The 23,747-nt window shown below is 45.6% G+C and overlaps 1 protein-coding gene and 1 long non-coding RNA gene across 5 annotated transcripts in view; one reads left to right on the top strand and one right to left on the bottom strand.

Annotated features, from left to right (window-relative positions):
• The window catches only part of BMPER (BMP binding endothelial regulator), a 313,199-nt gene that overhangs the window by 224,045 nt on the left and 65,407 nt on the right, over window positions 1-23,747 (bottom strand). For all 4 annotated transcript variants that reach the window (XM_088166083.1, XM_088166076.1, XM_088166078.1 and 1 more), the window contains one exon: window positions 15,183-15,282. In XM_088166083.1, coding sequence (XP_088022209.1) covers window positions 15,183-15,282 — 100 coding nt within the window. The remainder of the gene's footprint in view (window positions 1-15,182; window positions 15,283-23,747) is intronic.
• On the top strand, window positions 9-19,897 carry LOC148225188 (uncharacterized). Its single transcript, XR_015804154.1, has 3 exons — window positions 9-398; window positions 2,568-2,650; window positions 15,693-19,897. It is a non-coding gene; the product is annotated as an uncharacterized LOC148225188 (long non-coding RNA).

Below are 23,747 nucleotides of genomic sequence, written 5' to 3'. Positions count from 1 at the left end.
CACACACCATGTGCGTGACACAATAAACTGTGGACAAACTTTTCCCATGGGAGAAAAGAGACTCCTTTGGTTTTTTTGCCTTTGTCTATGAGGATTTCTCACCCTTCTCTGGTCCAGAGCTAGCCAGGGGACTAGAGAGAAAAAGGAATTACCTCAGTTGGCAGTCCAATGTCAGGCTTCCCATAAGCTTAGAGGCCCCACGGGAATGGCTGGATTGCATTCATGAATTATAAGCCTATGGATCGTACAACTACCCTGGCAATGAGGAGCTGCTTTTTCTGCAGTGATTACTGACAGGGACGAGACTGGCAGCCTGCCTTCAGCCCAAAGGTGGGTCAGAGTCTGGACAAAGAAGTTTCTTTGCAACAACTCTGCAGCACCAAGGTCCCCAGGAAGGAGTGAGTATCCCTCGTGAGTGGTAGCGGGGACCCTAAAACAACCCCTAGTCATGGCGGGAGCAGGTTCCTTCCTGGGGAACAAAAGCGGCATGGGGCCAGAGTGGTGCAAGTGAGGGAGTGGCACGGGGCCCGAGTTGGCACAGTGAGAGGTCCCACGGTGGTTTCGGCGCAGTGTCATGCAGGGCATGTGGCGCCATGGCGCCGGGAATGGCTGTAGGCAGCTCCCACAGTGGTGCGGAACTGGCAAACAGCAGCAGCATGGAGTGGCACGGGCAGCCTGGCGCACGGGTTTCAGCACAAAAAGGGAAAGCCACAGCAAATAACCCCAGTTTCCCCTAACCTGTCTCCCAAGCCCTCAGCCCTTGAACTGGACAAGACGCGCAGGGCACCCCAAGAAACACAGGGAACACAGCCGCAGCTTCCCTGGTCCCCCACTTCCTGCACAGCACCTGACTCTGGAAGTTTGCACAGACTAACAGAGATCCTTCCCTGCACCCCTCTACCTCAGTTCCCACTCCCTGGCTTCAGCATAAAGATGAACTCCCCTACCCACATGTCAGAGACCACGCGGAGGGGGTCCAAAATGGCACCGGCCACGTGGCCGATCCTCCATCTTACCTTTTTTTTTCCCACAATCCCTTTTACCTGCTTGTCTCCGCCCCCAAGCCTTTCCCCTCCCATAATCCCTGCCTCCTCTCGGACACGCCCCCTCCCTCCTCCATGTTCCCGCCCTGCATGACATCATCCGCAACCCCGCCCCCATGTATTGCAATCCTGGTTCCCACGGTTGCCCCTCCCTCTCAGGTGGCTCCACCCCCTCTCGTGTTCCAGTTTCCCATGCCCTGCCTCCAGGTTGCTATGAGGGTGGGGGCGGGGGGTGCAGTGCCCAGTCTCCCAGTTCCCACAGGGGCTGAGGGGGCAGGGTGCCTCCCTTTTCCCACACTGTGGGGGTGGAGCTGCCTCCCCATTCCCGTGGGAAGGGTCCCCACAGTGGTGAGGGCGGGGGGGGACCCCAGGGGAAGGTATCCTGGGGATCAAAGCCAGGTAGAAGAAGCCATACCATCAGCTGCCCCTGTCATATATACTGGTAGGAGAAATGGAATTAGAAGCTTTCTGCCTTTCTCCTACCAAAACAAAAAGGAAATTTGTAAGACTCAAAGGGAGTTTGGCCAAGATGGTGGGAACTTTAAGGGAATGTTGAAAGCTACCCTAACATCCCACAAATTAGTCCCAGCCGACCTCCAAGATCTCTTCCAATGTCTCCTAATCCCCTCAGAGCTTGACCTGTGGGAAAACACTTGAAAGAGATCTCTGAAGGGACTCCTGGGGAACTTAAGCAAAGCACCCAGGGTGCAACAGATGCAGATGGGAATAACATCACCTATGAACATCTATGTGGTGAAGGGGAGTGGGCTAACCCTAAGGACCAATCTCGGGTGTTACCCAAATTCATTCTGGATAAAATCTGTGGGGTGACAGAAAAGGTTTTTAACCAGTTGCCTACTGTAGAGACTATGGGAAGTTATATTAATATGAAACAGTTTGCCTCTGAGCCCTTTTCACAGTTTGTGAATTGACTTCGTGCACAGGTGGAAAGACAAGTCGAAGACCCAGTAGCACAGGCAGAACATATTAAGGAAATGGCTCAGAAAAATGCCAACAAAGCCTGCCGCAAGGTTATCTTAGGAATGCCTATCGATCCTCCACCTACACTAGCACAGATGATAGAAGCATGTGTTAAGAAAGCAGAACTCTTCTGTGCACCAGAGAAAAGGCTTGGACTGGCAAACCCAAACAGCTGTAACATCAGGAATGAAAAGGCAACCGATGTCACCAGAGCAGCTCCAACATGTTATCTGCTTCCAGTGTAGGAAGCCAGGACAATTTGCCAGAGACTGTCCTGAAACCAGCAACACAGGAAGAAAAATCAGAGAGAAGGAAACACCAATAAACAAAAAAACTAAGACCAGAGCACGGACCCGCCCCATGCCATGATATAAATACAGCGGGCTCAGCAGTGGGGAAAGCCTCTCTGTTAACAAAAAAGGGGGAGGAAGGGAAGCAGGGTACAGGACAGCAGGAAAATAAAAATTACAAATGTTTACTTAACAAAGTTTGGCAGCTTCACAGGTGTTTCAGACTCCTGACTACCCAAGCTTTTCTTTTCAGGTCTACCAGTTGGACAATCATTGCAGTGGATCTGCCGGACAACTCACAGGACGTGACAATAAACCATATGGGACTGGACAGCAGTGAGTATTTTGTTATCAGGGACACTGCACACACACCTCTGGAGATCGAGGTGGCTCCCATGACCATCAAGGGAGGCATAACTCACCTCATTCTCCTGGCACGCTGCCCTCAGCCACCCTTCTATTTGGCCAAGGGGCTGTTGGAGGTTGAATTATTCCCTTTTCTTTCAGTGGAATTTTCTCCCATTGTTATGCTAAGTAATTGTGGCTACACCTTAAAACGACAGATAATGTTCTCTCGTAGGGGGGTGGCTGGAGGGAGGGGGGGGGGGGGGCGGGGAACCGGAAAAGGAAAGGTGGGACGGGGGGTCTGGAGCGGGGCTCTCTCTCTCGCTTGGCTCGTTGGAATGGGAAGACAACCTGGGCTCCGCTCTGGCATCTTCCCCTGCCATCCCAGCACTGAGATCCATGCTCCCTGCCTTTGGACATCGCTCTGCTGCTCTCCCAGCTCACCCTACTATCTCGGGACACTCTGCTGAGCACCACGACCGACACCGTGAGGGGGAGTCACTTTCCCCATCCCCTCTCACCCCTGGGTCGCGGCCGCCATCACTCCAGCCCTCTTCAGCTGCGCGGGACCTGCCCTGCCCCCACAGCACCAGTAACAGCACAGGGAGACGGCCTGCGGCCAGAAGGGACTGGAGCAGAGCTAGACTGTTCTGTTGCCAATTTTTATAGCTGTTGTTGTTTTCTGCCTTGTTAGATACCAGTAATGAACTGTTATTCTTATCCCCATATCTCCTGCCTGAAGGCGTCTGAATTGGACCTAAAATAATTAAAAGGGAGGGGGGGTTGCACTCTGCATCGCAGAAAAGGGGCTCCTGCCTTTCCTTAGACCATACCTGTCTTTCAAACCAAGACAGATTTTGGCGCCCGGAACTTGGGGCATTGTCTGAGGGCATTGAGAGAGGGGTAGAAAAGGGGATAACAGTTCTTAAATTACCCAAGCTTGTGGTAGATGATACCATGCTGTCCAGCTTACCCTGGATTGGCCTCCATGTGGTCACTGCTATATCTCTCCCATTTGCAAGCCCTTTTTTAAACATGAGTTTCATAACCAAGGTTACTGTGGCTATTATCCGGCTTATTATGTGGGTTGATCAGTTGAGGAATTCATGGATTTTTAATTTTCTCTGGAAGATGGCCACATGGATTCAGAGCTATCACACTCTAAGTGTGTGTTTCTGGGGCTACTTCAATAATGGTACTTACTGTGAGGAAGTGGCAGCAGGTGAAATTTTTTCTCAACCCATCACAGGGTTTTGGAAGTTCACCAAACCAGTCTTCAAGGGGTTCCAATCCACTTTAAATGCTAATGACATTATATTGTGGTTAGTGTTGCTTATATCCCTGTTAAACCTGTTCTATCTAACATTCAGAGATAAGGGGAGATTGACTTGGATAACAACTCTGATACCTACCCCAGGGATTAGTGATGTTACCCCAGAGCCTGATCCTGCCCAAGAGACTAGAGAAGTTACCCCAGAGCCTGATCCTGTCCCAGAGACTAGGGAGGTTACCCCAGAGCCTGATCCTGTCCCAGAGACTAGGGATATTACCCCAGAGTTTGACCCTGCCCCACAGCCCACCTTGGAAAGGAACTACCCAGAATGGGTGGGGGTGCTAGCAAAGGAGATACGTGAGATGGGCCAGATGCTGAAGGAGTACCTCTCCCCAGCTGGTGAGAAACCCTCCCCCTGCCTTAAAGAGGGAGACTCTGATGGTGCAGCAGTGGGACCCACAGATGTTACATCTGTCCAGGTTCCAGCTGAACTGCAAGGGCACTCACAGACATCAGCAGTTGCCCCTGTGGAAACTAGGAAGTCTAAGATGAAAACAAGGCACCTAGATAATAAGGGTCAGGAAGGGGGCCCCTCACAACCAGCAGGGGAGCCAGAAGTTGAGATCATCACCAAGTCCCTGTCATACGAGAGTCTCCGTAACCTGCGAAAAGACATTGTACGACGGGGCCGTGAGGCTTTTACAACCTGGTTACTGCGGGTCTGGGACCTTATGGGTACGGGTGTGCAACTGGATGGTACTGAGGCAAGGAATTTGGGAGCCTTGACCCAGGACTCAGGTGTGGACCAGGTATTTGTAAGGGAGACAGGTCTCCTTTCCCTCTGGGAGCGACTTTTAATGAGTGTGAGAGAGAGATTTGTCCACAGGGAAAGAATGCAGGAGTACCACCAGAGAACACATTGGAATACCCTTGAGGAAGGGATCCAAAAGCTGAGAGAAGTGGCAGTACTGGAGGTGCTCTTTGGGAGGGATGGACAGCATGACAATGACCCTGACAAGGTCAGGTGCACAGGGCAGATGTTGTGGAATCTGGCAAACCTGGGCCCATCTCAATATACCTCCTTTATTGCAATGATTGATGCTGATACCAACCAAGTGACAGTGGGTTCTGTTGCCAACAGGCTCAGGAATTATCAGAGTATGATGGCTGGCCCAGTGCAGGCTCATGTCTCTGCTGTGGCTAAGGACCTCAGAGAGGAGTTTAAGGAGGAGATGAAGGAGATAAGGGAAGAGGTGAGGAAGATCAGTGCAGCACCAGTGCGAGTCATGGACCCCAAAAGTAGAGCCCAACGCCCCCCAGCTAGGGAGAGAGGGTACACCCCACGTGCTGACCTGTGGTTTTTTCTACGTGACCACGGGGAAGACATGAGAAGGTGGGATGGGAAACCCACTTCTGTCCGGCAGCACAGGTGCGCCAACTCAGGGAGGGGAACACCAACAGAGGGAACTCCACTAAAGTGAGGGTAGCCTCAGCCTCCCATGGAGGTGCAGGGTATTACAGAAGGGAGGATGATCTGTCAGATCCCCTTGAAGGAACCTCCACTATGTATGCCCAGGAGAGAAATAATAACCAGGGCTAGAGGGGCCCTGCCTCTAGCCAGGGAGAGGCACGGGAAAACCGGATCTTTTGGACGGTGTGGATCCGATGGCCTGGCACATCAGAGCCACAGGAACACAGAGCATTGGTTGACACTGGTTCACAATGTACATTAATACCATCGGGACATGTCGGGAAGGAACCTGTTTCAACTGCCGGGGTTACGGGGGGATCTCAGGAATTGACTTTGCTGGAGGCTGAGGTGAGCCTGACTGGGAAAGAGTGGCAGAAACATCCAATTGTGACTGGCCCAGAGGCACCATGTATCCTAGGCATAGACTTCCTCAGGAACGGCTATTACAAAGACCCAAAGGGACTCAGGTGGGCTTTTGGAATAGCTGCTGTGGCAGCAGAGGGCATTAAGCAGTTGAACACCCTGCCTGGGCTATCAGAAAACCCATCTGCAGTGGGACTCCTCAGGGTGAAAGAGCAACAGGTGCCAATTGCTACCTCAACAGTGCACCGCCGGCAGTACCGGACGAATCGAGATGCCGTGATCCCCATACACAAGATAATCCGTGAGCTGGAGAGCCAAGGGGTGGTCGGCAAAACCCACTCACCCTTCAACAGCCCCATCTGGCCTGTGTGTAAATCTGAAGGAGAATGGAGATTGACAGTGGACTATCATGCATTGAATGAGGTGACTCCACCACTGAGCGCTGCCGTGCCGGACATGCTGGAACTGCAGTACGAGCTGGAGTCCAAGGCAGCAAAGTGGTACGCCACCATTGACATCGCCAATGCATTTTTCTCCATTCCTCTGGCAGCAGAGTGCAGGCCTCAGTTCGCTTTCACCTGGAGGGGTGTGCAATACACGTGGAACCGACTGCCCCAGGGGTGGAAACACAGCCCCACCATCTGTCATGGATTGATCCAGGCTACACTGGAGAAGGGTGGAGCTCCAGAACATCTGCAGTACATTGATGACATCATTGTGTGGGGGGACACGGCAATGGAGGTATTTCAGAAAGGAGAAAAGATCATTGAGATACTGCTGGGAGCCGGCTTCGCCATTAGAAAGAGCAAAGTCAAAGGGCCTGCCCAAGAGATCCAGTTCCTGGGAGTAAAGTGGCAAGATGGACGGCGCCAGATCCCCAGTGAGGTCATCAATAAGATCACTGCAATGTCTCCACCAACCAGCAAGAAGGAAACACAAGCCTTCCTAGGGGCCATAGGCTTTTGGAGAATGCACATTCCTGAGTACAGCCAGATTGTGAGCCCTCTTTACCTGGTCACCCGCAAGAAGAACGATTTCCAGTGGGGCCCTGAGCAGCAGCAAGCCTTTGCCCAGATCAAGCAGGAGATTGCTCATGCAGTAGCCCTTGGCCCAGTCAGGACGGGACCAGATGTGAAGAACGTGCTCTACTCTGCAGCCGGGAACCATGGTCTGTCCTGGAGCCTTTGGCAGAAGGTGCCTGGTGAGACGCGAGGCCGACCACTGGGGTTCTGGAGTCGAAGCTACAGAGGGTCCGAGACCAACTACACTCTGACGGAGAGGGAGATCTTGGCCGCCTATGAAGGGGTCCAAGCTGCCTCAGAGGTGGTTGGCACGGAAACACAACTCCTCCTGGCACCCCGACTGCCGGTGCTGGGGTGGATGTTTAAAGGAAAGGTTCCCTCAACCCACCATGCCACTGACGCCACATGGAGTAAATGGATTGCCCTCATCACACAACGCGCCCGTATTGGAAACCCGAATCGCCCTGGGATTTTGGAGATAATTACCAACTGGCCGGAAGGGGAAGACTTTGGTCTTGCCGACAAAGAGGAACAGGAACAAGTGACCCGGGTCGAAGAAGCCCCACCATATAACCAACTGCCAGCAGATGAAACACGCTATGCTCTTTTCACTGATGGTTCCTGCCGCATCGTGGGGATGAACCGGAAGTGGAAAGCAGCCGTATGGAGCCCCACACGACAGGTCGCACAAGCTACCAAAGGAGAAGGTGGATCGAGTCAACTTGCTGAACTCAAAGCTGTTCAGCTGGCCCTGGACATTGCTGAAAGAGAGAAGTGGCCAAAACTCTACCTTTACACTGATTCATGGATGGTAGCCAATGCTCTGTGGGGATGGCTGGAAAGGTGGAAAAAGGCTAACTGGCAACGTAGGGGAAAACCAATCTGGGCTGCCAATGAATGGAAAGACATTGCCACCCGGATAGAGAAGCTGCCTGTGAAAGTCCGTCATGTAGATGCCCATGTCCCCAAGAGTCGGGTTAATGAGGAACACCGACACAATGAGCAGGTAGATCAGGCTGCACAGATAGAGGTGTCGCAGATAGATTTAGACTGGCAGCACAAGGGAGAGTTGTTCCTGGCTCGATGGGCCCATGATGCCTCAGGTCATCAGGGCAGAGATGCCACTGATAAGTGGGCACGAGACCGAGGGGTGGATCTAACCATGGACAGTATTTCTCAAGTTATCCATGACTGTGAGACGTGCACTGCCATCAAGCAAGCCAAGCGGGTGAAGCCCCTCTGGTATGGGGGGCGATGGTCCAAATATAAGTATGGAGAGGCCTGGCAGATTGACTACATCACACTGCCTCAAACCCGCCAGGGCAAGCACTATGTACTGACCATGGTGGAAGCCACCACTGGATGGTTGGAGACCTACCCTGTGCCTCATGCCACTGCTTGGAACACCATCCTGGGCCTTGAAAAACAAGTTCTTTGGAGGCATGGTACCCCTGAGAGAATTGAGTCAGACAATGGGACTCATTTCAAGAACAGCCTCATAAACACCTGGGCTAGAGAACATGGCATTGAGTGGGTGTACCATATCCCCTACCACGCACCAGCTGCAGGGAAAGTTGAACGGTGCAATGGCCTGCTTAAAACCACCTTGAAGGCACTGGGTGGGGGAACTTTCAAGAACTGGGAGATTAATCTACCAAAGGCCACCTGGTTAGTGAACACCCGAGGTTCCACTAACCGAGCAGGCCCTGCCCAATCTGAGCCCTTGGGAATATCAGATGGAGATAAGGTTCCAGTGGTACACATGAGAGGTATGCTAGGAAAAACTGTTTGGGTAAATCCTGCCTCCAGCAAAGACAATCCCATCCATGGAGTTGTATTCGCTCAAGGACCAGGTTGCACCTGGTGGGTGATGCAAAAGAATGGAGAGACCCGATGCATACCCCAAGGAGACCTTGTTTTAGGGTGAAATACCTATAGTACTGTGCCTATGTCTCTAACTGCATGTATGTATATATAATGTAACAGTTTAATTTGATATAGCATATTAGTATGGGAGAAATTCAGGGGTGGATAATGTTGGAGGTTGAACTATTCCCTTTTCTTTCAGTGGAATTTTCTCCCATTGTTATGCTAAGTAATTGTGGCTACACCTTAAAACTACAGATAATGTTCTCTCGTAGGGGGGTGGCTGGAGGGGGAGGGGGGGGGGAACCGGAAAAGGAAAGGTGGGACGGGGGGTCTGGAGCGGGGCTCTCTCTCTCGCTTGGCTTGTTGGAGTGGGAAGACAACCTGGGCTCCGCTCTGGCATCTTCCCCTGCCATCCCAGCACTGAGATCCACGCTCCCTGCCTTTGGACATCGCTCTGCTGCTCTCCCAGCTCACCCTACTATCTCGGGACACTCTGCTGAGCACCACGACCGACACCGTGAGGGGGAGTCACTTTCCCCATCCCCTCTCACCCCTGGGCCGCAGCCGCCATCACCCAGCCCTCTTCAGCTGCGCGGGACCTGCCCTGCCCCCACAGCACCGGTAACAGCACAGGGAGACAGCCTGCGGCCAGAAAAGTCACAAAAGGCTTTGGCCGAGAGGCAGGCCAAAGCTGCTTTTCAAATTCATTGTCCTGGGAAAGCTGCCACACTTGCATGGTTTAATATTCCAATGGGTCAAAGGTCAGAAAGATCCACTCTTAATCATAGAGTGGGTTTTCCTCTCCCATCAATGGTCCAAGACCATCACCAAGCCACAAGAGCTGATGGCTCAGCTGATCAGGAAAGCCCGGGTAAGACTGCGTGAGCTGGCTGGTTGTGATTTTGTGTGTATTCACCTCCCAGTCAAATTTTCTGAGGGAAAGAACTCTATCGAGAAGTTGACCAAAGAGATGTTTGAGCATCTGCTCCAGAGCAATGCCAACCTCCAGTCATCTCTGGACAGCTACAGTGGACAAATATCAGTCCATGCCCATGTCATATAAGCTGTTTAATAAGGAATTCCACCTCATTCCTCGTGAGAAAAGGAGCTGTAGGCCACTCGAAGCTCTCACAGTGTTCACTGACGTGTCCAGGGCGTCCCACAAGTCGGTGATGACTTGGACAAATCCCCAGACTCAGCATTGGGAAGGTGATGTTGAGTTTGTGGAGGGGTCACTACAGGTCGCTGAACTGGCTGCAGTCGTGAGAGCCTTTGAGAAGTTCTCGGAGCAAATTAATTTGGTAACCTATTCAGCCTATGTGGCGAGGGTAGTGTCCAGGGCGGAACAGGCAGTGCTCAGAGACATCGAGAATGAGTAGCTTCTCATGTTGCTCTCAAAACTAATTTATTTAGTTTTGCATAGAGAGCATCCATTCTATGTGATGCATGTGAGGTCACATACCAATTTGCCAGGTGAAATTGAAGAAGAGAATTGTAAAGCAGACTCCTTTGCTGCCCTAGCTGAAAAGCCACGCCTCCCAGACATCTTCCAACAGGCGAAGCTGAGCCACCAGCAATACCATCAGAATGTGCCAGGTCTGATCCATCAGTTCCGACTAACACAGAGTCAGGCCCGGGCCATTGTGGCTACCTGTCCCAGTTGCCAGCTCCAGGTCATGCCATTGCTGGGTGTTGGGGTTAACCCCCGAGGCCTTGGGAGCTGCAAAGTGTGGCAGACAGATGTAACACACATTCCCAGTTTTGGTCGCCTCAAATATTCACATACAAGCATTGCCACTTATTCAGGCGCGGTCTATGCCTCTGCCCATGCAGGAGAAAGGGCTGTACATGACAAACAAGACCTTGTGCAAGCCTTTTCACTAGGGAAATCAAGAGCCCAGCGTATAAATCCAAGGAGTTCCTAGAGTTTGTCCAGCAGTGGGGAGTGGAACATAAAACTGGCATCCCCCATTCCCCCACAGCCCAAAGTGTGGTTGAGCAGGCCCACCAGACACTCAAGCAAGTCCTGGCTAAATAGAGCAGTTCAACAGCAGTGTGGATGTTGTCACAACAAAAGCTCTGCAAAGCCATGTTTTACCATCAATTTTCTAAATTGTTCATTTGAAAATTTGAGTCCTCCAGTGATACGTCCCTTAAACAGCAGTGATCGGTTTAAGTTGTTCCAGCGTCCACTTGTCTTAATTAGAGACCCAGAAACTTGGGAAACCAAGGGCCCTTATGAACTTGTGACCTGGGGGCGTGGCATGTGTATCCACCTCCTCAGGCCCACGTTGGATACCCCAAATGTGGGTAAAACCTTTCATCCCCAAAAATCCAGCTCCAGCAGAAGGGGATGAGAAGCAAGTAGCTATTGCTTCAAAAAGAAGACACCGCCGGAAAGGAAAAAGAAAACCTTCCTGAGATCTGGTTCCATTCCGGCAGACACCCTGACTTCTAATATACTTTAAAATGTTTGGTTTTGCTTTTTAGAAAAAACCTACCTCCCACCAAGCCTCACAACAAGCCCCATCCAAGTTGTCATCCTGTTCACACTGAGCAGTCTGACAGCTGCGTGGATCATCCCTCAGCCATGCCAAAACATCTGGGTGACCCTCGCACAGACACCCCAATGCCAGGAACTTGAAGGACTTTGTTGCATGAACCTGACCTCAAAAGCTCCCAACATCCATGCAGCCCTCCGAGACATGAAAACCTTGATCGGACAAGTGAAGCAAGAATCCAAGGATTGGTTCAGTGAACTGTTCAAAGGCTGAGGACTCATGGGGTGGTAGACTTCAATAGTTAAAACAATTTTGTCACTTTTTGTTGTTCTTTTCCTTATACTGTTGGCGTTCGGAATTCTACATTGCTTAATTTTCAAAGCAATTAAAGGTCTAATTTTTACTACCTCAGAAGTCAGCCACACGGAGTTGACAAACCAAAAGCAGTCTAACTTGCCGCAAATCATAAGTGGTGGGCAAATCTATATTCTGAATCAGAATAAGTCTGACGCCTTTCTTTTAACTTTATTTAACAAAAAAGGGGGAGATGTTGTATTTGCACTAAGAAGTTGTTTTACATTTGCACTGAATGGCTTATCCTGTTCTCCCCCTCCAAGCTGTGGCGTGGTAGAGCCCTTCCTTTCTTTTTGCCCCCTCCCCGTCAAAGGCATCCCATTGGTCATGGGTCTGTTCCTCCCCTCCACTTTCCTCGAGTTTAAAAGTGCCCACCATCTTCTCTCTCTCTCTCTTTCTCCTTTTGCCATGTGTGTGACACAATAAACTGTGGACAAACTTCTCCCATGGGAGAAAAGAGCCTCCTCTGGTTTTTTTGCCTTTGTCTATGAGGATTACCCATTGCTCTCTGGTTCAGAGCTAGCCAGAGGACTGGAGAGAAAAGCGAATTACCTCAATTTGCTCTGTGTTTCCACTTCAATGTGAAAAAAATATGAACTTTTAACAGTTCACTATTCTTTTAGTTCACATTCATCTCTACAAATTCTACTGTGGATGGCATATAAATGATTTATGGCATGTTTATATAGGAAAAATCTTCTCATCATAAAGTGTACACTGCAGCTAAAGGAATAAAAAGTAAGCACTGCACTCTTAAAGTAGGTACACTTAAACTAGTTCAAAGAGTCTTTAACTTAAAGCAATAACTTATCAAATAAAGCAGTCTTAACTTCTTTTAGCATATCAGTTTCAGGGGTTCACAGCAGCCAAGCTAAGTCAACTCAGTGATGCTGATCATAAAAAAAAATAGGTGTTTCCCAGTCTCATTAAGATAGGGTAGTGTTCACACAAGGCTGCAAGAAATACAGGAATTTGCATCATTTATGAACAGGATGAAGGCAACACAAGATATTAATTTCCATAATATGCAAATTATTTGGGTTTAATGGTAGTGAGGCAAGAGTTTGGGGCACTATACAAAGAAGGCAGCATCAAAATCAAATCCTTCTTGAAGTCATGCAATCCTTTCAGACCCAAGTTACACCACTCCTGTAAGCTTCTCTTAGTCCTCAGCTTCTTTCTCAGTAAGTTATTTTTTAAAAGAGACCATTGTAATACATACACATGTGCTCTTCACAAAAACACTACACTTACCTTCCTAATTTAGAATTTCCTTGTTTACTTTTGGAGGCAGCCAACTAATAAGTTATTTTATGAGTGGTTGTCACTCTTTTACCTTATAACTTCCAAGCTCTAATATTTAATAGGCATCAAATACAAGGTAGGAAATGCCCACTCTAAGTAAATACTAGAAGTCCTAAATACTAGGCCAATATTTTAGCTTTCAAACCATCAGCTCTTGGGACACAGTAATTTCTTCCTTTTTCAATAATTCTTTAAAAATATAGAGCATCTTAAAAAAAAGTTCCATTTTCCTCTCAGACATAAGTGAACAAAAGGACAAGCACACAGTAAAATCCATTGGATTTGCATTCAATTTTTACAAATGGAATATAAAAACAAAAGTTATTAAATAATTGCTTTTGTTCAGTTAGACACAATATAAACATCCCTCTCCTGCAAATTAGCTACTTGGAATTAACCTGTGCTTTCATAGCCAGCCATCCTTTCACTGGATGTGTGTCTTTCTCAAAAGGTTTAATTTCTCTTGTGGGACTGATATAAGGAATCAGTTGAGGATATTCAGTAGTCTTAAAAGGAACTGCTCTGCATGCATGCACTACTTAAGGGCAAAGCTGTGCCACAGTCCTGCCTATAACAGCCCTTCTTCTGCTCTCTGTGGGGCCAGGACTTCAACTGGAGAGCTTATGTCAGCAAGTGAGCAAAAGTCCAGTTCTCTCCCACACATTCTTGTCATGTCTTGCAAACCGCTCAGCACAATTCCGGGTGGCCAACCCAGTTCAAATAGTTGGTAAAAACCACTGTCAAAGGAGGCACCACTTTAAAAGATGTGGTGATGAAGATATTGGCTTAATGTTAAACTAATTATTACTAGTTAAACTAATAGTTCAAGTCCCAGTAGAGTCCAGAGCATTCTTCTAAACTATGTATGCTGAGTATCAGGAATTCAATTGCAGGGAGGTCCTCCACATGACACTTTAAAAACCATGCCTCAGCATCCCTGGAAATTTTTCTCTTTCCCAACTGCTATGTAGCGCTTTACATGCCCACCAACACTTAACATTTCCCTAGACATAATCTATTCCCGAGTATATGAAATGCTTCAGAGAAAAAATGAGTAAATACCACATAAAACGAAATTCACTATTATTACTCAATTAGTTTACATTCTAAGAAGGGAAAAAAGAAATTGTAGAAAGATACTCTTAAAGCAGTCAAAAATTAAAGCTGAATTTTGAATGCCTAGTTCAAGGAGGGGAAAGTTCAGTCAGGAACAGCATGGGGAGGAGAGGACAAGGAAAGTTTCCAGATGGAAAGGAAAAATGTCCTCAGCCAAAACAGAAGCTCAGCATTCAGATGGTTCTCCTCTCCATTTCATTCCTCTACTGCATTACTTTCTGATACTGTGCTTGAATGTTCCAGGCAGAGATTTATTTATCTGTAGCACTTCTCAATTAGCAAATAAATAAATTCAGGTTTGTTTCATGCAGTCAAAAATATTAAGTATTATCAGAACCTGGAAATCTACATAGCTTTGCTGGCTCCAAGGCCAGACATCTCTGTATCCCTAACCTAAACCTGTTACGAGATTTCAGATAAAAAGTAGTCAAAATTACAAAAAGTTTCCATTGAAGAACTGGGAGTAATTAGCACTGAAATTTTTCCAAGCCTAGTTATAACCCCATAGACCAAACTAAAGTCAGTTTACTTGGTAGGATGTAAGTGCTCCTTGTTTATGAAATAGATGGAATGTTAACCTGTGGGATCTGTGGATAAAGTAAAAGCAAAATAAGGCAGTGTCTTATTTTGTCACTGCCTTGCTTGTCATGATCTGGAAGAACCAGCCCTTTTTATAGGCCTATGACTCACGCCCTTAAAATGTGTTGGAAATATGTAATTGAAAATATTCCTGGATGACAGTGTGATTCTACCTTAAGAAGGCAATCATGAAATGGACTCCTGGATCCATGGCCTCTGTTGTTTTTAGACAGTAGTTTCTAAAAATGCAATGTCAGTTCAGAAGTTTCCTCTGACCTGTATTTCTTCAAAACCAAGAATACAAATGCTCACTCAAGTAATAATATGAGATGGTGATGCCCTTTTTTTGTGGCAAACTCCAAAGCAACATTACCACCTCAACCTCCTTTGTAAAATATATAATGAAGGTGGGAAGCATCCCTATATTTGTTCTTCTAAGCAAGGCTCTATGTTCAAATGCTCTTCTGCAGCTGCTTGCTTAGTACTACCCACCACAATTCCAACACCGACCCTGAGTACCTATTCAAAATCTGTGGATTATAAACTCTGAGAAATAGAGTCTCTTTCACCTCCTGGAATTTACCAGTATTGTGAAATTCTGGTCTAAAAGACGTTATGTACAAACATATTGTATTAATTACAAAATTCCTAGGGGGAAAAAAACACTCACCTAAGCATTTGGGGCAACACTGTCCAGCAGGAATGTGACTGAGGTGCTGGGGACATGAGAGAATGGGGCAGACTTCTTGGATACACTGTGTCCTGCCATCCTGAAGGAAAATAGGCTCCATTAGAAAAAAATTAAAGCAAAATATCAAGTAAATGCGCACACACAGCCACACATACACACATAGAAGCAATAAGGTCTTGAAAAACCATACCAAAGCAGTATTTGCCAACAGAAATTTCTTCTTGTATCAGACATACAGGACATGTACAACTGTCCTTCAAGACTTTCTATATTGATTGCAGAGACCTTGGATTTTCCATACTTTTATCAATCTTTCAAACAATGAATGTAGTAACTAAAGAAACACTATCTTTCTATTGTATTTCTGGGTGTGCATATGATAAAACCAGGGAAAATAAAATCAATATCCATGAACATTTCCGGATGTTTCAAAAAGTTATTCAGCAATTTTTTATACTATTCTTCATCTCCTGTGTTGTGCCCTTCTAGGCTTGTCTGGGACAGGGATTAAGTGCTGAAGCAAGATGAGAGCAGGTGTTCTTCCACTATGTCTGTGACCTCAGAAGCCAATTAAGCCAAGACCATTTAAGAAAGCACATTCTTGTTAGCCCCCAAGGCCAACATGCAAACCCAGAAGGTCTGCTTTCTTCAGAGGACTGAAAACCAAGTGGGCATATGAAATTTTGGGAATGAATGAGGGGGAAAAAAAAGAAAAGGAAAAAAAATGCAAACTAGACTGGATATATCCTGGTGTATCAATGAATACCAGACTGTCCTTGGGTACAATGCAAAAATGTGTATTCTATCACCATCTGTTGAAATGTGGGAGGGGTGGTGATCCTTATCTCCGTGGGAGATATCCTCTGCTGATGTGCCATCTGATAAAATCAGGAGAATGATCATCGTTATCTTTTCACAACCCATCCTTCCTCCAGAAGATATATTCTGTTAATGGGCCATTAAGTCCTATTGTGTGACTGATAAGATTACATCATCCCATTGGGAGATGCTCCAGCCAGGGGCAGGAGCTAAGCCTTTCCTACCTAGATAAAAAACTGGGGTTTGGGATGCAAAGCAGCCCTTTCCACGGGATCCCAGAGGGAAGTCGGACCTTTTCCACATCATCGCTGGACCTTCGGAGGAAAACTGCACCTTCTACAGGACCACTGCTTCAACGGAACCACATCTGTCATCCAGGAGGACTGCAGCCACCATTTATACGGACTGCTACCAACACCCTGACTGACAGGGTGTCAGGTTGTATTCTGACTCTGTCGGTGGTTTTTCTTTTGTATTATTGCATGTATTTTATTTTTTTCTTTTTTTTCCTATTAAATTGTATTACTGACTTGGAGTCTCGCACTGGTTTTACTTTCAAACCAACACACAGACACAGAGGCAAAGACAAAAGCACAGAAAACATATCAAAGATTGAGTTAGTTAAAGGAGATCTTAGTTCTCATTCTTCTCTGTTGCCTGATTACTTCATCGTGCCTTCAGAGTACTGTGTTTAGCTCTGGAACACAACATGTGTTCCATGCTTATGAGAGCTCCAGGTTGACAAATTTTAAAAATCAGTCCACCTTTTTCTCAGCAAGGAAAGTCAGGTTTTTTCATCTAGTTGTCTTATTTGTCACTCAGAGCTTCAGACTCATCCCAGCAATAAGCTTTGCATTCCTGATGCTGTGATTGAAGGCTTATGAACAGTCTCCTCCAATCTACATGCTGAATGGCTCTCCGAGCTCCCTGGAGAGAGACAGAAAAAGCCATTCATTTTGAAGAGCTCTGTGCCTGAAATGATGGCACACCACTCCATTCCTAATGGCCTCAGTGAATCATGTAAAAGCTTTTACATATAGGCAGACCCACTGTGGCACAGAAAATAACATACTCACTTTACCCCTGTTCTATAATAACTTTTCAGGCACTGAAGTCTACCTGTCCAATGGGGCTACCAAAGCATCCTGAGTACACATGACTGAGGACTGCTCATAATTCTTCACAGCATGCAGAAACACAGAGCTTATTGTAGACTGGAATGACTGCTCTAAATTAAGGGTCAGACCAGAAACTTGACAAAACTAAATTAATTCTTTAGTGATGTTTCTTAGCATGCTTAGGGAATATATCTGTGAGAAGAGACACAGGTGCAGAATGAAAGAAAAAAAAAAAAAGAAGGGCTCTCTGAAGTAGTGCTATGATTCACCCCAGGGAAAAACGGTACGAGAAGCCAAAGTTCAAACTTCAGTGACAATTCAGCAGAAGGGAAAGTAGGGCATGGATCTCTCAGCCAGACTGGTGACAGGATCAGGGATATATCCATGGAAGATAATGAGGAAAGGCTGAGGGAACTGGGACTGTTCAGTCTGGAAAAGAGAAGGATTCAAGGTGACCTAATTGCAGCCTTCAAGAACCAGAAGGGAGCCTACAAAAGAGATGGAGAGAAACTGTTTAGAAGAGCGTCTAGCAACAGGAGAAGGAGAAATGGCTTTAAACTGAGACTAGGCTTAGATTAGTTATTAGGAAGAAATTTTTTACTGAGAGGGTGGCAAGACACTGGAACAGGCTGCCAGGAGAAGTAGTGGGTACTCCATTTCTGAGAATGTTCAAGGCCAGATTGGATGGGGCACAGAGCAACCTGGTCTAGTGAAAGGTGTCTCTGCACACAGCAGGGGAATTGTACCTACCTAATCTTTAAGATCTTTTTCAACCCAGGCAATTCTATGATTCTGTGAAGATAAAGCAATATTCCAATACATGGTGAGCACAGATGCTTTCTTGCAATTTTACAGCGGCATTTAATACTCACGTAAGCTGTGGCTCTGCAGAAGTACCATGGACTTTTGCTTCTCTAATAGATTGAATCAAAGCTCAGACTTAGGACACTATTGAGATGTTACCTTTTTAGCCTCTTGCACAGGTATCTTTACAAATTCGAAATGCCATGGATAATGTAAAATATTTTCTCACTTCAGCCTTTTGTTTATAGCTCCTGCCTTACTTTTTGTACTAGCCCCTCTGCACAAAACTAAGAATAGTTCCACCTGCCTCTTCACCTCATTGCTACTCCTTCTTCCAGCTGGAATGCTGCCTTTTAACACAAACTATTTTCTAACTTGCTCCTGTCCCAGATAGGCTCTCTCAGGTTTGAATGTCATGCTAGTGCAAGTTCAAAGTCAGTCTGAAACAAACCAATCTGTACTATTTAAAGTAAGAATAATTCTACCTGCCCTACAGAACTTAGAGAATTAAATAGGCACTCATTGAATGCTAAAACACCCACAATATTTCCTTTTTCTTTCTCATCATCATAATGCAAGACTCAAAAGCATTCAGAATACCTGTTTTCAAAACAGCTGATGCAGCCAGTGCTTTAAACGGCATGGAATAGAGCTGGGTAGGAAAAAAATTAATGCCACAAAAGTTCAACAAAAAAACCCCAAAAATTAATGGAAAAATTAACCCTGGAGTGGAAGAAGATTGGCTTTGGTTGACCTAAGCTAGGATGGGAACTGCACAGTGAACACCTTTCCTTTTCCACCTTTCAATTCCATCTATGGCTTTTAGCTCACATTTCCTTGTATGGTATCTCCCAGGCAGCAAGAATGCTCCAGGTCAGAAGCAACACCCTCCAGCTCTTCCAGTAAAACCAAACCTGAATTAGAAGCCAGCACAGACTAATAAACAAGTGACATCTGCTTCCTGTGAAAAATGCTATTCAAGATCTAGGCAAATAAATCCTTGAGCAACAGTTAACATGAAACTTTAATCAGAGGAGGCTGCCACAGTTCACAGTCTTCTGGAGGTAACAGATTTTGTAAGAAATCTACTGTCTACAAAGAAAATATTCACTTTCCACCTAGTAGACAAATAAAAACACTGTATCACCTGCTGCCACCTCATATCTGCAAGACAAACCAAAAGGTTCTGAAGCATCAGCTCAGCAGATAGTGTGGACTGATGTTTCGTCTTCTCTAAGCAGCTTTCTCAAGAGACAGAAGAGAGGGGGAGACGAAAACACTTTTTAATGCTCTCATAAGTGGTCCATCTTTGAGAAAGACAGATAAATACTTCTTTAAATAAAAGCATGGAGCTGGTACATCTATCTATCCATTCACTTCTGCTCAGCTTCTACCTCAATTATGATATTTTGCTGTTCAATAAAGACACAAGTTACACAACTAACTTGGCAGTGTTGAGAGACACTGTCTTGGGTTGCAATGCAGGATGTGACCTGAGGAGTGTATTCTATCACCATCCGTTGAAAACAGGTGGGGCAGTGATCCTTATCTCTGTGGGAAATATTCTCTACTAATGGGCCATCTGTTAAAACCAGGTGGGGCAGTCATCTTTATCTTTTCACAACCCATCCTTCCTCCAGGAAGATATCATCTGTTAATGGGCCATTGAGTCCCACTCCATGACTGATAAAATTACATCATCCCACTGGGAGATGTTCCAGCCAGGGAGAGGGGCCAAGCCTTTCCTACCTAGATAAAAACTGAGATTTGGGACACCAAGGCTGCCTTTTTCCACTGGATTCCAGAGGAAAACTGGACCTTTCCACATCATCAGTGGACCTTTGGAGGAAAACTGCACCCTTCTACAGGACCACTGCTTCAACTGAACCACACCTGACACTCCAGGAGGACTGCAGCCACCATTTAATTGGACTGCAACCAACACCCTGACTGACTGACAGGGTGTCAGGTTGTATTCTGACTCTGTCAGTGTTTTTGGGTTTGTTCTCTGTAATACTGTATTTCTATTTTCATTTTCCTAGTAAAGAACTGTTACTCCTATTCCCATGTCTTTGCCTGAGAGCCCCTTAATTTCAAAATTATAATAATTTGGAGGGAGGTGGTTTACATTCTCCAAATTAAGAAGAGGTTCCTGCCTTTCTTGGCAGACACTTGTCTTTCAGACTAAGACAGACACACATCCAGGCTGTGACCCATTGGAGGAAGGACGAAGTGCAGTTTGTGCCTGGTGCACAGCATGTGTGCAGCCTATGTGCTGGGACAGACAGATAAAAAATGTCTGCAGGAAAATGTCTGCAAGTTGGGAGTCTGTTGTAACTAACCTCCAAGAACCTTGGGCTTCAAATACCATGAGGGCAAGAAAGTGATCACCACCAACAGATTGTCTTTAGCAGATTTTTAAAGCACTCATGAAATCCCAGTAGGACAGAGATTTCCACACTCCCAATTTGTTTGCTACTGATAAAGAGCATGTCTAAACTTAATATTATTTTACATACATGTTATTTAAGGTTAAAGGTTAATATCAGTATTATCGAGAAACAGGTTTCTTGTGGGTATCTCAATTTCTATTTGACTTTCAGATTTCATCTCTGTGCTTTAGTGAAGCTATAAATCATCTAAAAAGGATTCCTCCTTAGTTTTGCCCTATGTTCACCTTGCACTTGAAAGACTGCTCATCCTCTAACAAAAGTAAAATTTCCATTGATTTTGCAGAATATTTTGTCTAAGTCCTGACTGGCATTAGGATTCAGTGGTTTGTAGACATCTATTTTTAACTTTTATTCTAGAAGAAGTGTGAAATGAAGTTTCATTTGCTACCAGGGAGCCTATCCTTACAGAAAAGAAAAATAAAAGAAAATATCAAAAGAACATCTCTCTTAACTCTGGAATACATATTCCAGACATTAAGAGCATGGTCAGACACAAACTGTAGACTCAGTAGGGTTGTTGTAAGAACTAAGACAGATGTTCAAGGCTGTCTCCAGCTATGAAGAAAGATTTTACACCACCAGTATGAAAAAAAATTCTTTGAAAGTTCAACAGGGTCACTACTGAGCAAGTCTGCCCTGTGCCAGTGGCAAGAGAAGCCAAATAAACACACAACTGTGTGACTGTTTGTCTTCAGCTACTCTGCCCCAATGCAAGTAACTAGAGTCACCATGAACATAAAAACATTATCATTTCTGTGACAGAAAAGGCATAAAGGCAATAAATACATCAGTAAAGAGATGGACATATATTTAAGATTCAGATAACAATGAGTATTACCATTCTGGAATTAAAAAAATATTAAGGCATTCCGGACTCGTTTCATTACATCACATCAGCCGATGTGTGTAGGGCTTCCTAGGTGGACTGGATAGTATGTTGGCTTGCATACACCTGGTGGCCTCCAGGAGCTCTGACTTATCAACTGCTGTGTGATAATAAAGACTGACTAACTCCCAAATGTGTACTAGAAATTTAAACCAGGTCAGCAACATGTACTATGCAAGCATCTCCAAAATGCATTTAGAATCACATGCCCTGAAAACCCATACATTGAGTTTACAGAGTACAGTCCCTGATGTGCCATGTAAATAGACTTCAGGTACAAAGGGAGAGAATACTCAGAGTGTGGGTTTCGTCTGGAAATTTAATCTGGAAAGGTGTTCTCTCCCAAATCAGATGAAAGACACTCCACTTTTTGTACAACTCTTGGTGCAGCATGGGGTGGACAGACTCTGGAAATAACTTCACCTCCACACAGTATTTCAGGGCCCTTGAAACAGCCATGTCATGCACAGTGAGAGTTCCCTGAAAGGGTCACAGGAGGAAGAAGATTTTTAGGAAATGCACCAAGTAGCAATACAGTTCTCAGCATAAAAGCAATCAACACATCAGTCAGACAGACAAGCCAGAGCTTCCCACATTCCTGCCTGATTTGTCGCCTAGATTTTTAAAACGCCTCTCTAAAAAGTGTTGGATAAAATTCAGAATACGGAGATCTTGGGCTTCAATTAAAAACAGCAGGTATTTCTACAGTACATGCCAAATTTTTTAACTTTGGATCTAGATATCAAACCCTATTTTCTGCAATACCAACCCTACAGAAAGTCTTTTGAAAGTGGCCCTGGTGACAGTCTAAAGTGGTGTCCTAAGAATTGTGTGTGAAGCAAATGCTCTGCAGAGCTCACATATCTTTTAACACCAGGTCATGCAAATTAGTGTGGATATAAATAAAACTTCTTAAATGTCTTAAAAATCACCTTAAAATCTACACAGATTAGAAATGGTGAGATACAAGATTCTTGTGAATAAATTACTAAACCAACTCTGAGGCAAAGCAAAGGCATAATTCTTGAAATTATTTCAATTTCTAATCTCAGTCTGATACAAAGACATCAAAAGCAAAAGAAGCATAAAAAACTCCATCAGTTTCTAGCAGGTTTGACTTCCACCACCTCTCCTTCCATATACACTCTTATGATACAAGTTGTTAGGTGCACAGTCTGTATCATCAACAAGCTGCAATAACAAAAAAGTTTGACTAGTTGTCTCCAACTAATGTAAATTCATGTCCCTGAGCTCCTAGCAAATTGCAAGTGCAGTTGCAAAGTGTCACAGAGTTAGAAGATCTTGACCTAAAACCAAGAACCAAAAAGTCTCCCTCTTTTGGAAGTAATTGTGTATATGGTTGTATCCATCTGCTGAAAGATTAACTACATTAATTCATTAATTAGTAATTTATGATAGAATCAGGGCTCTAAACACTGTTATGTGTTCCAAATTATGTGTTATGTTAACCAAATACAGTGTGTACAAAGTGACATGTAGGTACCAGGTCTTTCCAGTATTGCCATCCATTCCAGTTCACAAGAGCCACTTTTCCTGGGATTGGCTAGACTAAGAAAATAGATTGCTCTTCTGTAGAAGGAAGTGGATTTCTGTTTGTTAGCTGAAATATCTCAGCATCCTCCTTTAGACTGAAGTTCACTCTCCTGAGATATAGACTTCCACTTTGAAATCAGACTGTTGGGGAGCTGCTTGTCCTGCTTCTTTCAAGTTTCACAAAAACATGAGTTGCACTGAGTGTCCTGGGGGAGGAGGTGGAAGACCAGGGTATTTACTGCCTTGGGTGAAAGGGACCATTCTGAAACCTGAAATTATGGGTTGCACAATAACTTTCTTTAAGGTATGCATAGGCTGGTCCTAGATTTCACAGTTGCTGGAACTGCAGAAGGGCTCTTTGGAGGTGGTCACAACAGTCTGCTCTCAGCTGGGGAACAGTGCAACCAGCACTTGGCCACATTTCTCCAGTCTAATAGCACTATGCAGAAGTGTTGCTGGGATGATATTGCATCTGGCTTCACAATCCAGCTGAAATCAAATTGTTTGCTGACCCAATAGCCTACTTGCAAAGTCACACAGCTGAACAGCCAGCAGGCCTCTCTCCTCTACGGCTTCCACACTCAGCTCTTGGCTCTGTTGAAAGTGATATATAACCCCTTTTCTCTTGGAAGCCCTGTAAGGTTTAATTGTGGTGCATACTTTGTCCCTTTTTCCCTGCTGTTCTGGGAACATAATCTCTATTCCTAGATTAACAGGGACAGTGGTACAAGTCTGTGTCCATAGCTAATGTGCTTTTCTCATGAGATGAGGCATTTTTCTTCATGCCGTTCCTGTGCTGGTTTTTTCACTCCCAAGTGCCTAAAGGGATTGATGATACCTGTGTTCCGGACTGGCCATCAACCATCCTAAGGGCTGGATGCTTTCAGATGCATCCCATGTATTTGTTCTG

Source organism: Sturnus vulgaris, chromosome 1 (assembly GCF_052056855.1).
Source record: "Sturnus vulgaris isolate bStuVul1 chromosome 1, bStuVul1.hap1, whole genome shotgun sequence".
Lineage (NCBI taxonomy): Eukaryota > Metazoa > Chordata > Aves > Passeriformes > Sturnidae > Sturnus > Sturnus vulgaris.
Note: the sequence above shows the minus strand (reverse complement) of the source record. Positions and strands in the feature narration are given on the sequence as shown.